Here is a 17,066-nt window from a genome sequence, read left to right as displayed (position 1 = left end):
GTATGAAATAATCTCCTTTCTATTCTGTTGCTCTTGCTGTCCAGTTTTCTACTTCATATGCACATGATATGCACATAGAAGCAAAATGATACGCATGTTCTTTTTTATGCTTTTTTTTAACCCCAGTAAGAGAATACTATGATTGGTGTGTTGTTTGGTTTTGTTTCAATTAATATAACTTGGAGGTCTTTTTATGTAAGTAATTAAAGATCTTCATTCTTTTTTATGCCTGCATGTGTGGACATAGTATGATTTATGAACTAGTCATAATCTTTATGGATGAACATGTAAGTCATTTCTAGACTTTTGCCTTTACAAACAACACTTCAGTGGGTAACTTTGTATTTCATCACTTTACATATGTGTGTATGTACATATAACTATAGGAGAGATTCCTAGAAGTGGAATTGTTCCACCAAGTGCAGATACCCCAAGAGATATATACATGTGCAATTTTTAAATAAATTGCCCAGTTGTCCTCCACAATAGTTTACATTTCCACTGCCAATATATGAAAGTTTATTACTATTTCACAATGGTGCCAATATAGTATGTTGCTAAACTTCTGGATTTGTTAATCTACAGTAACACAGTGTACCACTCATTTTCATTTCTCTTATGAAAAGTGAGATTGTACATTTTTTCATATGTTTAAAAGCCACTTGTATTTCCTGTTTTATGAACTGTCTCTTCTTATCCTTTCCACATTTCCATTTGATTGTTTTTTATCTTTTGACTTGGCTTACAGTGGTTTCTACTGTGCAGAAGTTTCTTGTTTGTTTCTTTTAATGTATTTGAATCAGTCAACCACATATATCTTTCTCCAAGGTTATAAAAGAATTCTTCAATGTGTTTTTCTACTACTCTTTGGTTTCATTTACATATTATGAAATACACATGCAGAAACATATAAGATTTAAGAGAATATGCTTATTCTTAAGAAATTCATGCTGATATCCACAGCAACTTAATTTCAAATGGTTTAGCCAAGAAGGGGGTGGAAGGGACAGTGAGTGTGTGTGTGTACATGTGTGGGTATGTGTGTGCATGTGCAGTTGTGTAAGTGCATGTAGAGCAGTTGGGGACTGTTATGTGTGTACATCTGTGTGCATACATAGGAGTAGGAGTTGGAGGAGAAACCAAATGTAGCAGGATATTAACAGTTGGTATATCTATCTAGGTGAGGACATATGGCTGTTCATTGTACTATTCTTCCAATTTTTGAAGATTTGGAAATTCCAAAATAAAAAGTTAAGGGAGGAATAATTTTTTAAGTATGTAAATGTAAATAAAATTTTAAAAGTAAAAGAGAATCAGGAGATGAAAGGCAAATACAACATATGGACCCTGACTGGATTATTTGGTTTGAACAAATACATTTGGAACATTTAGAGGAATATGAATATGGAGAGTATACTAATAATTTTGAGGAATTGTTCATTTTATTGTTAATGTTATATTAATTTTATTGTTAATTTTAGCTATGAAAATATTGCTATGATTATGTGAGAAAATGGCCTTATTTTTAAGGATGCATATTAGAATACTTTATGGAAGCCGTCATTATACCTATAATTTAGTTTGAAACAGTTCACTTAAAAAATCAGTGAAGGAAATGCAGCAAAATGTTAGCAGTTGTTAAATCTCAGTGGTAGTTTTATGTATGTGTTTATTATACTAATCTTTTTTCTGTTTAAGACTTCTTTGAAATTTTCATCATAAAAATTTTCAAAAAGAATAAAAACACCTATGACTCTAGTTTTCAGGTTAAGAAATAGAATATTTAAGTTATCCTAGATTTCCCTACCTTCTCTCTTTCTCTGCATCCCAGGACCACTTATTAAATACTCCCGGCTTTTCCTACTGATCTTTAGTTCTTCCTTATATTCTCCTGGATTATTTGTCTGTTCTCATATTCATACAACATGAGCTTAATTATAATACTTTATAATAAACCTTCATATCTGCTAGAACAAGTTCTTTTTTTTTTTTTTGCTCTTTTTCAAGAGTATCTTTGGTATTCTTGAACCTTTGCTCTTCCATATAAATTTTATATATGATATATATATAAATCATATAAAAAACATATACATATATCATAATTGATATAAATCATGTAAGATACATACCTCACACATAATTATATATTAATATATATTAAAATATTTATGTATTTTATAGAATATATATTCCTCTAGTATGGGAGGGTTATCATAAATGATAAGTTTTTTAAATTGAAATTTTCTAAATAAATTGCCCAATTGCCCTCCACAATTGTTGCTGCTCCATAGCAATGCAATTTACATTTTAAAAACTTTTATCTGAAAATTTTAAACATTCACAAAACTAGAATTGTTAAGTGAATCCCTGGGTGATCATTATCCTAGCAACAACAGTTATCAATATTTTTGCAAATATTGTTTCATCTTTCTTATATCTCCCTACTGAACTTTGGAGGTAGAGGGTAGAGTATTTTAAATAATTGTGTTTTTTAATTGTTTTTAATTAAAAAAAATTTTTTTAACAATAAATTGGACAAATTTCTATAAATTCAAAATTTTCCAAAACTTACTTAAAAAGATAGAGAAAATCTAAATAGATCTATAACAAGGAAAGAAATTAAATCAGTAATTTAAAATCTTCCCACAATAACAAAACAAAAACACAGGCCAGGATGGCTTCACTGGTGAATTTTATCTGACATTTATACAAGAAATAATACCAATATTCCACAATCCTTTCTGGAAGAATGATGAAGGAGGGGACACTTCCCAGCTCATTCTATTACTTTGATCCAAAGCTGCACACAAGCAGATTATAGATCATTATAAATATAAAAGCCCCCAACAAAATATTAGTGAACTGAATCCAACAATATATGAAAAAAGATATGTACCAAGACCAAATGGGATTTATCATAGGAATGCAAAGGTGGTTTAACATCCAAAAATCAATTAATATCCCATTTTAACAGAATAAAGTACAAAAAATACATGGTTATCTCAATCAATGCAGAAAAAGCCTATATTACAAGATCCTACACCCATTTGTGCTAAAAATCTCTTAAACTTGAAATAGAAGGGAACTTCTACAGCCTAATAAAAGACATCTAAAAAAACTTATGGTTATCATCATACTTTATGGTGGAAGACTAAACACTTCCCCTAAAATCTAGAATAAGGCAAGGATGTCTACTCTCACCTCTTCTCTTGAACCTGGTCCTGAAAGTTCTAGCCAGTGCAGTCATTCAAAAAAAAGAAATAAATAGCATCTCCATTGGAAAGAAAAAAACTAAAACTATCCTTTCACAGATAACATGACTTTACATATAGAAAATCCTATGGAATTTCAAAAAGAATGCAACACTTGTACCCTGGAAATTACAAAAAATTGCTGAGGGAAATTAAAGATCTAAAAAATGGAGAGACTTTCTGTGTTCAAGGATGAGAGACTCAATATTTTTAAGAGGAGAGTTCTCCCCAAATTGATCTATAGAGTCAATGTAATCCCCCATCAGTATTACAGGGACTGTTTTCTGCAGAAATTGACAAGATCCTGAAATTTAAATGGAAATACACAAGACCTAAAATAGCCAACCAATTTTGAAAAAGAACAAACATGGATGTCTTTGACTTTCCTGTTTCAAAACTTAACTATAAAGCTACAGTTATCAAGGCAGTGTTGTACTGTCATACGGCTATACATATTGAACAATGGAACATAATTGAATCCAAAAATAAAACTATAATTTATTGAGTTTTTGACAAAAGTACCAGGGCAGATGGATAGTCTGTTCAGCAAATGATGCTGGGACAATTGGATATCTACATGCAAAAAAAAAAAAGAAGATGACACTTGCCTTACACCATACACAAATCTAACTCAAAATAGACTTAAATGTAAGAACTAAAATAAAACTTTAAGATGGTAAAAGAAAATCTTTGAGAACTTTGGTTAGGCAAACATTTCCTACATATGATACCAAAAGCACAGTCAATAAAAAAAAGTTGACAAATCAGACCTCATCAAATTCCAAAACATTTGTATTTCACTATTAAGACACAATTAAAAAATAAAAAGCAGCATTCTAGGACAAAATATTTGCAAAACATATCCGACAAAGGACTTACATCCAAAATATACAAAGAATTCTTACAACTCATTAATAAGAAGGCAAACAACCCAACTGAAAAAGGGGCAAAAGATAGAGACATTTCACTAAAGAAGATAATACATTTCACATAAACACATGAAAAAATGTCTAACTTCATTAGTCACTGGGCAAATGGAAATTAAAACCAGAATGAAATGCCATTCACACTATTATAGCCTAGACTGGCTAAAATAAATAAGACAAACCATAGCATGTTGACAAGGATGTGGAGCAGTTGGAACCCTCATACTTTGCTGGTAAGATTCTAAAATGGTTCAGTTACCTTGGAAAACAGTCTGGTAGTTCCTCAAAATGTTAAGTGTGGAGTTACCATATACATAGAGATTCCACTCCGAAGTACATATCCAAGCAAAATGAAAACATGTGCACACAAGAACGTGTACATAAGTGTTCATTGCAGCATTTTTCATATAGCCAACAAGGGAAAATAAGTTTTTTCAGCACCCTGATGAATGGGTAGATACTATGTTCAGTGGTGGAATGATGGGTATTTTTTAAGTTATTGCCTACACTTTCTTTAATGAAGAACATTAAATTTTTTTAAAGTGAAGGAGGTAGCTGATGACCCAGCTAAGGCCTTGGATATGCCCTGTGGCCCTGCTCGAACACACTGCTGTTTCCTGAGTGCAGACTTGTACTCAGAGAATTTGTACAAATTGTGTACTCACAACAATCCTAGGATGTAGGTAACTATAAATTCATTTTACAGATAAAGTGACTGAAATATAGAAAGACTATGTAATTTTAGGGTCACCCCTCTAGTAAGTAGTGGAGCTTAGTCTTGAATTTAACCTTTCTGATTCTAGACTCTGTACTTATAGCCACTAGGTTATACTAAGGTGATGTTTTCCTTCAGACATTTTTCTCATGCTTTTGTTTCCTTACACAGGGGTCCAGATTTTATGGAAATGAACTCAAGAAAGAAAAGCAAATCAACCAAAGAATTGAAAATATGATGCAACAAAAAGCTCAAATTACTAGCCAGCAGCTAAGGAAAGCACAGTTACAGGTATTAGTTAAATTGCCAAATGAAGTGGAAGCTGGTATGATAGTGACAGTTGAAGTGCATCACACTCAAATCATAACTGAAAGCAAGGTAAAATGGTAACTGAAAACAGGCCTACTAAAATGTTCATTCCATTTACTTTGTTAAACATTGTTCTGCTTTTTTACATCAAGACCTCATACGTACACTTTGTCATCTCTATTATGCTTAAGAGTAAGCGGAGCCTTGATTAGGTTAAATAACTCGCCTAGGATCATGATGGGTAGTTGGCAGAGCTAGGATTTAATCCAAATTTTGTGTTATTTTTATCATATACATACTTTGCAGTTAAAACAGGCCACAAGACAAATGTGGCATGTTTTCTGAAATGCTGATTTTGCAAAAAAAGATTGGGGGGAACATGTTAACTCATTATATTAGAAACTGATTAAAAATGTTACTATGTTATAGTAAAGCAAAAAAGTCATAGGGTGGAATGCCAAATGTGCATGCACTTATTAGATAAAACACAAGGCTTCTATAAATTTGGGGGCTTTGGAGTTCTGTAGCATCTTCTGGGAATAAACACTTGAGTTTTTGCTAGTATTAAAAGCTGTTTCAGGAGTAAAGTTTGAGTTCTACCAAGCTGCAGGATACCATGTGGTAGACTGAACCCAAAGAGGTCAAGGTTCTGCTAGTAAAACTAAAGACAGTTTATCCTCCATCGAAATCTGATTCAAATCAACAAATCACTTTAGGCTGTAACGTAATGATAAAATTACAATATGAATCTACTGTGCTATAAATTTCTCATGATTAGAGATCAGAAATTAAAATTCTATGTTTTCTTTACCAAACTATAATGTGTCATTTATTTTTAGGTATGCCTTCCTAGAGCACCAGCTAACTTTTTATCTTCTGTGTTAAGTGGTCTGCTATCATGACAAAAGATGATTTGTCAGTCAAATCATCATTTTTAATGCTTCATAGCATTGCACTGTATGCAGCTACGATAATTTATTGACCTTACTGCACCTTGGTTCCACTTTTTTGTTTTATACACAACCTTGTGATGATCATTCTTATTCATACGTCTGCATTCTCATCCTGTCTTTTTCACCAAAGATTGTACCATTTTATATTTTCAGCATAGGAGTGCTGGTTTCCTCACACACTTGTTTAAAATAGATTTTGTTAAATTTTTTTTTTTAAGGTTTTTTTTTCTTTTTTTTTTTTGTAGATAATTATTTTTTATTGAAGGGTAGTTGACCCACAGTATTACATTACATTAGTTTCAGGTGTACAACACAGTGATTCAACATTTATATACATGATAATTCTAGGTACCAGCTATCACCATACCAAGTTGTTAAAATATTTTGACTATATTCCTTATGCTATACATTACATCCCGGTTACTTATTTATTTTACAATTGGAAGTGTGTACTTTTTTTTTTTTTTTTTTGTGAGGGCATCTCTCATATTTATTGATCAAATGGTTGTTAACTACAATAAAATTCTGTATAGGGGAGTCAATGCTCAATGCACAATCATTAATCCACCCCAAGCCTAATTTTCGTCAGTCTCCAATCTTCTGAAGCATAACGAACAAGTTCTTACATGGAGAACAAATTCTTACATAGTGAATAAGTTACATGGTGAACAGTACAAGGGCAGTCATCAAATAAACTTTTGGTTTTGCTCATGCATTTTGAACTATAAACAGTTCAAATATGAATACTCATTTGATTTTTATACTTGATTTATATGTGGATACCACATTTCTCTCTTTATTATTGTTATTTTTTAAAAAATGCTGAAGTGGTAGGTAGATACAAGATAAAGGTAGAAAACATAGTTTAGTGTTGTAAGAGAGCAAATGTAGATGATCAGGTGTATGCCTGTAGACTATGTGTTAATCCAAGCTAGACAAGGGCAACAAAACATCCACAGATGCAGAAGATTTCTCTCAGAACAGGGGGGGTGAGGTTCTAAGCCTCACCTCTGTTGATCCCCAATTTCTCACCTGATGGCCCCCCTGTGACTGTGCCTGTCTTAGGTTGTTCCTCCCTTGAGGAATCTTACCCTCTCTGGCTAACCAGTCATCTTCCGGGGCCATACAGGGAAATGTAAAGTTGGTAAGTGAGAGACAAGCCTTATTGTTTGAAATGGTTAGCTTTTTACTTCTTTGCATATTTATGCCCTGTGGCTTCTATGCCCAGCATTTGTCTTGAGGTATCTTTACCACTTGGAAGAATTATGATACTCGGTAAATTTGATATGAGGCACGAATTCTATTTAAGGGTTGTAATTAGGAAGGAAGAAGAAAAGCTATAGAAGTAGCAGGCGGCAGAAAACATGGGAAGATTGATTATTTCTTTGACATATCTTCTTGTAGAGTAACTTCAGCATGTATAGGTTTTAAGCTACCACTTAAATTGCGCACACACATTAACATAATAGGAGTATAGTTACATAACCAAAGCGTGCCTGTAATTACCAGCCGTCTCCAGTGAAACCAAGAAAACCAGTTAGGCACCTTAGACATTTGTGAAAACTTATCTATGATATGGTGGATATTGTCCAACTGAACTTGAACAGTCTGAGAGAAATCAGACAAATTAAAACAACCCATTCCTGGGGACTGTTCACATGCCATATGTTCTTTTAACAGTAAATAGTCTGTAGTTGTAAGATTTTGGAGCGCTACAATTTGCACTTCTCCTGATTCTTGGTTGAGTTCCAACAGTATAGATCCAGTCAAATTTGTTGTTTTACTGTATGCACAGGCCAGCTTAGATATCTCCTTCTTCATTCCCATGGCAAGTCCAGGAACTGGTGGGATGAGTGCATCTACAGCTGTAGCAGTGCGTGGATCTTTGTTGGGGTTTTTTGATGATCATCTTCTGGCATGAGTCTTCCAGAGAGTGCTGACGTTGGAAGTTCTTTTTCATATCGTATCTTAGTTCATTTTCGGGGTAGCCCAATTAGGCTTTGATCCTCTGTATAAACACAAACAGACCCTTTGCCTACACTTTTATATGCCCTTTATACCCTTGTGTAGAACTCATTGGAGGTCACCACACAGGAACTGCCTTTTTTTTTTTTTTTGGTATCATTAATCTACACTTACATGACGAATATTATGTTTACTAGGCTCTCCCCTATACCAGGTCCCCACTATAAACCCCTTTACAGTCACTGTCCATCTGCATATCAAAATATTGTAGAATCACTACTTGCCTTCTCTGTGTTGTACAGCCCTCCCCTTTCTCCCACCCCCACCTGCATGCTAATCTTAATACCCCACTTCTACTCCCCCCCTTATCCCTCCCTACCCACCCATCCTCCCCAGTCCCTTTCCTTTGGAACCTGGTAGTCCATTCTTGAGTTCTGTGATTCTGCTGCTGTTTTGTTCCTTCAGTTTTTCCTTTGTTCTTATATTCCACAGATGAGTGAAATCATTTGGTATTTCTCTTTCTCCGCTTGGCTTGTTTCACTGAGCATAATACCCTCCAGCTCCATCCATGTTGCCGCAAATGGTAGGATTTGCCCTTTTCTTATGGCTGAGTAGTGTTCCATTGTGTATATGTACCACATCTTCTTTATCCATTCATCTATCGATGGACATTTAGGTTGCTTCCAATTCTTGGCTATTGTAAATAGTGCTGCGATAAACATAGGGGTGCATTGGTCTTTCTCATACTTGATTGCTGCATTCTTAGAGTAAATTCCTAGGAGTGCAATTCCTGGGTCAAATGGTAAGTCTGTTTTGAGCATTTTGATGTACCTCCATACTGCTTTCCACAATGGCTGAACTAATTTACATTCCCACCAGCAGTGTAGGAGGGTTCCCCTTTCTCCACAGCCTCACCAACATTTGTTGTTGTTTGTCTTTTGGATGGCAGCCATCCTTACTGGTGTGAGGTGATACCTCATTGTAGTTTTAATTTGCATTTCTCTGATAATTAGCGATGTGGAGCATCTTTTCATGTGTCTGTTGACCATCTGTATTTCTTTTTTGGAGAACTATCTGTTCAGTTCCTCTGCCCATTTTTTAATTGGGTTATTTGTTTTTTGTTTGTTGAGGCATGTGAGCTCTTATATATTCTGGACGTCAAGCCTTTATCGGATCTGTCATTTTCAAATATATTCTCCCATACTGTAGGGTTCCTTTTTGTTCTATTGATGGTGTCCTTTGCTGTACAGAAGCCTTTCAGCTTAATATAGTCCCACTTGTTCATTTTTGCTGTTGTTTTCCTTGCCCGGGGAGATATGTTCAAGAAGAGGTCACTCATGTTTATGTCTAAGAGGTTTGTGCCTATGTTTTCTTCCAAGAGTTTAATGGTTTCGTGACTTACATTCAGGTCTTTGATCCATTTTGAGTTTACTTTTGTATATGGGGTTAGACAATGGACCAATTTCATTCTCCTTCATGTAGCTGTCCAGTTTTGCCAGCACCATCTGTTGAAGAGACTGTCATTTCGCCATTGTATGTCCATGGCTCCTTTATCGAATATTAATTGACCATATATGTCTGGGTTAATGTCTGGATTCTCTAGTCTGTTCCATTGGTCTGTGGCTCTGTTCTTATGCCAGTACCAAATTGTCTTGATTACTATGGCTTTATAGTAGAGCTTGAAGTTGGGGAGTGAGATCCCCCCTACTTTATTCTTCTTTCTCAGGATTGCTTTGGCTATTCAGGGTCTTTGGTGTTTCCATATGAATTTTTGAATTATTTGTTCCAGTTCATTGAAGAATGTTGCTGGTAGTTTCATAGGGATTGCATCAAATCTGTATATTGCTTTGGGCAGGATGGCCATTTTGACGATATTAATTCTTCCTAGCCACGAGCATGGGATGAGTTTCCATCTGTTAGTGTCCCCTTTAATTTCTCTTAAGAGTGACTTGTAGTTTTCAGAGTATAAGTCTTTCACTTCTTTGGTTAGGTTTATTCCTAGGTATTTTATTTTTTTTGATGCAATTGTGAATGGAGTTGTTTTCCTGATTTCTCTTTCTGTTGGCTCATTGTTAGTGTATAGGAAAGCCACAGATTTCTGTGTGTTGATTTTGTATCCTGCAACTTTGCTGTATTCCGACATCAGTTCTAGTAGTTTTGGGGTGGAGTCTTTAGGGTTTTTTATGTACAGTATCATGTCTTCTGCAAATAGTGACAGTGTAACTTCTTCTTTACCAATCTGGATTCCTTGTATTTTTTTGTTTTGTCTGATTGCTGTGGCTAGGACCTCCAGTACTATGTTAAATAACAGTGGGCAGAGTGGGCATCCCTGTCTAGTTCCCGATCTCAGAGGAAATGCTTTCAGCTTCTCGCTGTTCAATTTAATGGTGGCTGTGGGTTTATCATAGATGGCCTTTATTATGTTGAGGTACTTGCCCTCTATTCCCATTTTGCTGAGAGTTTTTATCATGAATGGATGTTGAACTTTGTCAAATGCTTTTTCAGCATCTATGGAGATGATCATGTGGTTTTTGTCTTTCTTTTTGTTGATGTGGTGGATGATATTGATGGACTTTCGAATGTTGTGCCATCCTTGCATCCCTGGGATGAATCCCACTTGGTCATGGTGTACGATGGTTTTGATGTATTTTTGAATTCGGTTTGCTAAAATTTTGTTGAGTATTTTTGCGTCTACGTTCATCAGGGATATTGGTCTGTAGTTTTCTTTTTTGGTGGTGTCTTTGCCTGGTTTTGGTATTAGGGTGATGTTAGCTTCATAGAATGAGTTTGGGAGTATCCCCTCCTCTTCTATTTCTTGGAAAACTTTAAGGAGAATGGGTATTATGTCTTCCCTGTATGTCTGATAAAATTCCGAGGTGAATCCATCTGGCCCGGGGGTTTTGTTCTTTGGTAGTTTTTTGATTACCGCTTCAATTTCGTTGCTGGTAATTGGTCTGTTTAGATTTTCTGTTTCTTTTTGGGTCAGTCTTGGAAGGTTGTATTTTTCTAGGAAGTTGTCCATTTCTCCTAGGTTTCCCAGCTTGTTAGCATATAGGTTTTCATAGTAGTCTCTAATAATTCTTTGTATTTCTGCGGGTCCGTCGTGATTTTTCCTTTCTCATTTCTGATACTGTTGATTTGTGTTGACTCTCTTTTCCTCTTAATAAGTCTGGCTAGAGGCTTATCTATTTTGTTTATTTTCTCGAAGAACCAGCTCTTGGTTTCATTGATTTTTGCTATTGTTTTATTCTTCTCAATTTTATTTATTTCTTCTCTGATCTTTATTATGTCCCTCCTTCTGCTGACCTTAGGCCTCATTTGTTCTTCTTTTTCCAATTTCGATAGTTGTGACATTAGACCGTTCATTTGGGATTGCTCTTCCTTTTTTAAATATGCTTGGATTGCTATATACTTTCCTCTTAAGACTGCTTTTGCTGTGTCCCACAGAAGTTGGGGCTTAGTGTTGTTGTTGTCATTTGTTTCCATATATTGCTGGATCTCCATTTTGATTTGGTCATTGATCCATTGATTATTTAGGAGCGTGTTGTTTAGCCTCCATGTGTTTGTGAGCCTTTTTGCTTTCTTTGAACAGTTTATTTCTAGTTTAATGCCTTTGTGGTCTGAAAAGTTGGTTGGTAGGATTTCAATCTTTTGGAATTTACTGAGGCTCTTTTTGTGGCCTAGTATGTGGTCTATTCTGGAGAATGTTCCATGTGCACTTGAGAAGAATGTATATCCTGCTGCTTTTGAATGTAGAGTTCTACAGATGTCTATTAGGTCCATCTGCTCTACTGTGTTGTTCAGTGCTTCCGTGTCCTTACTTATTTTCTGCCCAGTGGATCTATCCTTTGGGGTGAGTGGTGTGTTGAAGTCTCCTAGAATGAATGCATTGCAGTCTATTTCCTCCTTTACTTCTGTTAGTATTTGTTTCACATATGCTGGTACTCCTGTGTTGGGTGCATATATATTTAGAATGGTTATATCCACTTGTTGGACTGAGCCCTTTATCATTATGTAGTGTCCTTTTTTATCTCTTGTTACTTTCTTTGTTTTGAAGTCTCTTTTGTCTGATATTAGTACTGCAACCCCTGCTTTCTTCTTGCTGTTGTTTGCCTGAAATATGTTTTTCCATCCCTTGACTTTTAGTCTGTACATGTCTTTGGGTTTGAGGTGAGTTTCTTGTAAGCAGCATATAGATGTGTCTTGCTTTTTTATCCATTCTATTACTCTGTGTCTTTTGATTGGTGCATTCAGTCCATTAACATTTAGGGTGACTATGTACTTATTGCCATTGCAGGCTTTAAATTCGTGGTTACCAAAGGTTCAAGTTTAGCCTCTTTAGTATCTTACTGCCTAACTTAGCTCGCTTATTGAGCTGTTATATACACTGTCTGGAGATTCTTTTCTTCTCGCCCTTCTTATTCCTCCTCCTCCATTCTTCATATGTTGGGTGTTTTGTTCTGTGCTCTTTCTAGGAATGCTCCCATCTAGAGCAGTCCCTGTAAGATGTTGTGTAGAGGTTGTTTGTGGGAAGCAAATTCCCTCAGCTTTTGTTTGTCTGGGAATTGTTTAATCCCACCATCACATTTGAATCATTGTCGTGCTGGATACAGTGTCCTTGGTTCAAGGCCCTTCTGTTTCATTGCATTAAATATATCATGCCATTCTCTTCTGGCCTGTAGGGTTTCTGTCGAGAAGTCTGTTGTTAGCCTGATGGGTTTTCATTTATAGGTGACCTTTTTCTCTCTAGCTCCCTTTAAAACTCTTTCCTTGTCCTTGATCTTTGCCATTTTAATTATTATGTGTCTTGGTGTTGTCCTCTTTGGATCCTTTCTGTTGGGGGTTCTGTGTATTTCTGTGGTCTGTTTTATTATTTCCTCCCCCAGTTTGGGGAAGTTTTCAGCAATTATTTTTTCCAAGATACTTTCCATCCATTTTCCTCTCTGTTCTTCTTCTGGTACCCCTGTAATATGGATATTGTTCCTTTTGGATTGGTCACACAGTTCTCTTAATATTGTTTCATTCCTGGAGATCCTTTTATCTCTCTCTATTGCAGCTTCTATGCGTTCCTGTTCTCTGGTTTCAATTCCATCAGTGGCCTCTTGCATCGTATCCATTCTGCTTATAACCCCTTCCAGAGTTTGTTTCATTTCTGTAATCTCCTTTCTGGCATCTGTGTTCTCCTTCCGGACTTCATCCCATATCTCTTGCGTATTTCTCTGCATCTCTGTCAGCATGTTTATGATTTTTATTTTGAATTCTTCGTCAGGAAGACTGGTTAGGTCTGTCTCCTTCTCTGGTGTTGTCTCTGTGATCTTTGTCTGCCTGTAGTTTTGCCTTTTCATGGTGATAGGAATAGTCTGCAGAGCTGGGACGAGTGACGGCTGGAAGAACTTCCCTTCTTGTTGGTTTGTTGCCCTCCTCTCCTGGGAGAACAGTGACCTCTAGTGGCTTGTGCTGGGCAGCTGCGTGCAGACAGGGTTTCTGCTTCCTGCCCGGCTGCTATGGAGTTTATCTCTGCTGTTGCTGTGGGCGTGGCCTGGCTCCAGCCGCTGTTCCAAAGTGATGGAGGAGCGTTGGAGGGGGAGCGGCTGGGAGGCTATTTATCTCCGTAAGTGGCCTCCCTGCTCCCTGCAGCCCAGGCGATTAGGGTACCCAGAGATCCCTGGATTCCCTACCTCTGGATTAAGTGTCCCACCCTGCCCCTTTAAGACTTCCAAAAGGCACCCTCCAAAACAAAACAATGACCACAAAAAAAAAAGAAAAAAATTTTTAATTAGAAAAATAAAAAATAAAATAAAAAATGGCCGCTCGTTTTTGTTTATTCTCCGGCGCCACCCTCTGGCATCTGCTCAACGGTTTTGCTGCCCTGTTTCCTAGTATTGGGGTCCCTATCCCTTTAAGACTTCCAAAAAGTGTCGCCAAAACAAAACAGCAAAAATAAATAAATAAATAAAAAATGGCCGCTCTTTTTTCTTTATTCTCCGGCACCAGCCTCTGGTTCCCGCTCACTGTTCTTGCTGCCCTGTTTCCCTAGTGTACAGGGCCCCCCGCGCATGCACTGTGTCTGCGCTCTGGCCCGGCTGGCTGGGGCTGGGTGCCCAGCAGTCCTGGGCTCCGTCTCCCTCCCAGTCTGCCTACTCTTCTCCTGCTGGGCGCTGGGGGGAGGGGTGCTCGGGTCCCATGGGGCTGGGGCTTGTATCTTACCCCGTTTACAAGGCACTGGGTTCTCGCAAGTGTGGATGTGGTCTGGATGTTGTCCTGTGTTCTCTGGTCTTTATTCTAGGAAGAGTTGTCTTTGTTATATTTTCATAGATATATGTGGTTTTGGGAGGAGATTTCCACTGCTCTACTCACTCCGCCATCTTGGCTCCCTCGTAGATTTTGTCAATTTTATCAATCTTTTAGTTTTTGCCAATATATACTACCGAAAAAGATTATTTCCTTGTCTTAATTTGCCCTCCTTTGACTATGACAGAAAAAGAATATCTTTTCGTATTTAGCCATTAACATTTCCTTTTTGTGGTAATTTCCTCATTTATTCTGTTTGTTAGGACATAGGCTAAGTAGCTGGCACAAGACCCAAAAGTATAATGGCTCAAATATGAGTTTCTTTCTTTCTCTCATAATAGGTAAGAGTCCCAGCTGGTTGGGTGTTTCTGTTCACCATAGTGATTTCGAGACCCCGGGTTCTACATTGTGTTGTTCCAACATCCCCTAGTATTATCCTTAACTGAACTGACAAAACTGGATTACCTCCAGCCCATATTCCAGCCCTGGAGAATGAGGAAAATAATGAAAGCAAGTGATTTGCTTTTTAGCAAGTGAAAAAGAAGTTTCACACGGTACTTCAGCTCTCATTCTGTTGGCAAGAATTTAAGTTTCACGGCCACGCCTAACTGTAAGCTCTAGTTAGGTGGCCATGTGCCCAGATAAAAATATCTTACTATGGAAGGAAGAGAAAATGGATTTGGAGGTTCAGCTAACAGTCCAAAGCAATATCCTTTGCCTGCATTTCTAGAAGAGCTTATATCTTTTTCTCTTGCTTTATAGAGCTTATCATATATTAAGGATATTTTTCTCTGTCATTTGTTGTAAATACTTGTCCAATATACTGTTTGTCTTTTAACTTCACAGGGGCTTTTTTTTCTATACATTTTTATATGTTTATGTAATCAAATGCAGCAGTACTTAAAAAAATTTTTTTTTCTTGTCTCTGCTGTTGTGCAAAGAAAGTTATTCCTCACAGCCAAGCCTAGATGTTCTTTTAGTATTTTTTTTATTACGGTATCATTGATACACAATCTTATAAAGGTTTCACGTGAGCAACACTGTGGTTATTACATTCACCCATATTATGAAGTCCCCCCCAACACCCCATTGCAGTCACTGTCCATCAGCATAGTAAGATGCTATAGAGTCACTACCTGCCTTTTCTGTGCTATACTGCCTTCCCTGTGACCCCCCAACATTATGTCTGCTAATCATAATGTCCCTTAATCCCCTTCTTCCTCCCAGCCCACGTGCTCTCCCAACCCCCTTCCTTTGGTAACTGCTAGTCCCTTCTTGAAGTCTGTGAGCCTTCTGCTGTTTTGTTTCCTCAGTTTTGCTTCATTGTTATACTCCACAAATGAGGGAAATCATGTGGTACTTGTTCTCCACCTGGCTTATTTCCCTGAGCATAATACCCTCCAGCTCCATCAATGTTGTTGCAAATGGTAGGATTTGTTTTCTTCTTATGGCTGAATAATAGTCCATGTGTATATGTACTAGATCTTCTTTATCCATTCATCTACTAATGGACACTTAAGTTGCTTCCATATCTTGGCTATTGTAAATAGCACTGGATAAACATAGGGATGCATGTCTTTTTGAATCTGGGATCTTGTTTTCTTTGGGTAAATTACTAGGAGTGGAATTCCTGGGTCAAATGGTATTTCTATTTTTAGTTTTTTGAGGAAACTCCATATTACTTTCCACAATGGTTGAACTAATTTACATTCCTACCAATAGTGTAGGAGGATTCTCCTTTCTCCACATCCTCTCCAGCATTTGTTGTTCCTTGTCTTTTGGATGTTGGTTTATCTCCTGTGAGGTGATATCTCATTGTGGTTTTTGCATTTTCCTGATAATTAGCAATGTGGAACATCTTTTTATGTGCCTCTTGGCTATCTGAATTTTTTCTTTGGAGAAGCATCTGTTCATATCCTCTGCCCATTTTTTAATCAGGTTATTTGCTTTTTGGGTGTTGAGGTTCTTTATTTATTTTGGATGTTAACCCCTTATCGGATATGTCATTTACAAATATATACTCCCATACTCTAGGATGCCTTTTTGTTCTGCTGATGGTGTCCTTTGCTGTACAGAAACTTTTTAGCTTGATGTAGTCCCATGTAATCATTTTTGCTTTTGTTTCCCTTACCCGAGGAGATATGTTCAGGAAAAAATTGCTCATGTTTATATTCAAGAGATTTTTGCCTATGTTTTCTTCTAACAGTTTTATGGTTTCATGACTTACATTCAGGTCTTTGATCCATTTTGAGTTTACTTTTGTGTATGGCATTAGACAATATTCCAGATTCATTCCCTTACATGTAGCTGTCCAGGTTTGCCAATCCAGTTGTTGAAGAGGCTCTCATTTCCCCATTGTATATCCATGGCTCCTTTATTGTATTTAATTGATTATATATGTTTGGGTTTATATCTTGACCCTCTGTTCTGTTCCATTGATCTATGGGTCTGTTCTGATGCCAGTACCAAATTGTCTTGATTGCTGTGGCTTTGTAGTTGAGCTTGAAGTTGGGGAGTGTAATCCCCCCAGCTTTATTCTTCTTTCTCAGGATTGCTTTGGCTATTCAGGGTCTTTTGTGGTTCCATATGAATTCTAGAACTATTTGTTTTAGTTCATTGAAGACTGCTGTTGGAATTTTGATAGGAACTGCATTGA

At 36.8% G+C, this 17,066-nt stretch overlaps 1 protein-coding gene across 4 annotated transcripts in view; it reads left to right on the top strand.

The window, feature by feature from the left end:
- POLK (DNA polymerase kappa) overlaps window positions 1–17,066 on the top strand; it is an 89,676-nt gene that overhangs the window by 40,925 nt on the left and 31,685 nt on the right. For 3 of the 4 annotated variants that reach the window (XM_057494248.1, XM_057494259.1, XM_057494247.1), the window contains one exon: window positions 5,064–5,270. In XM_057494248.1, the coding sequence (XP_057350231.1) occupies window positions 5,064–5,270 (207 nt within the window). The remainder of the gene's footprint in view (window positions 1–5,063; window positions 5,271–17,066) is intronic. The other variant, XM_057494252.1, reaches the window with a different exon arrangement.

This window comes from Manis pentadactyla, chromosome 2, assembly GCF_030020395.1.
Source record: "Manis pentadactyla isolate mManPen7 chromosome 2, mManPen7.hap1, whole genome shotgun sequence".
NCBI classification, from domain to species: domain Eukaryota; kingdom Metazoa; phylum Chordata; class Mammalia; order Pholidota; family Manidae; genus Manis; species Manis pentadactyla.
The sequence above is the reverse complement of the archived record's forward strand: the minus strand, read 5'-3'. Positions and strand labels throughout refer to the sequence as shown.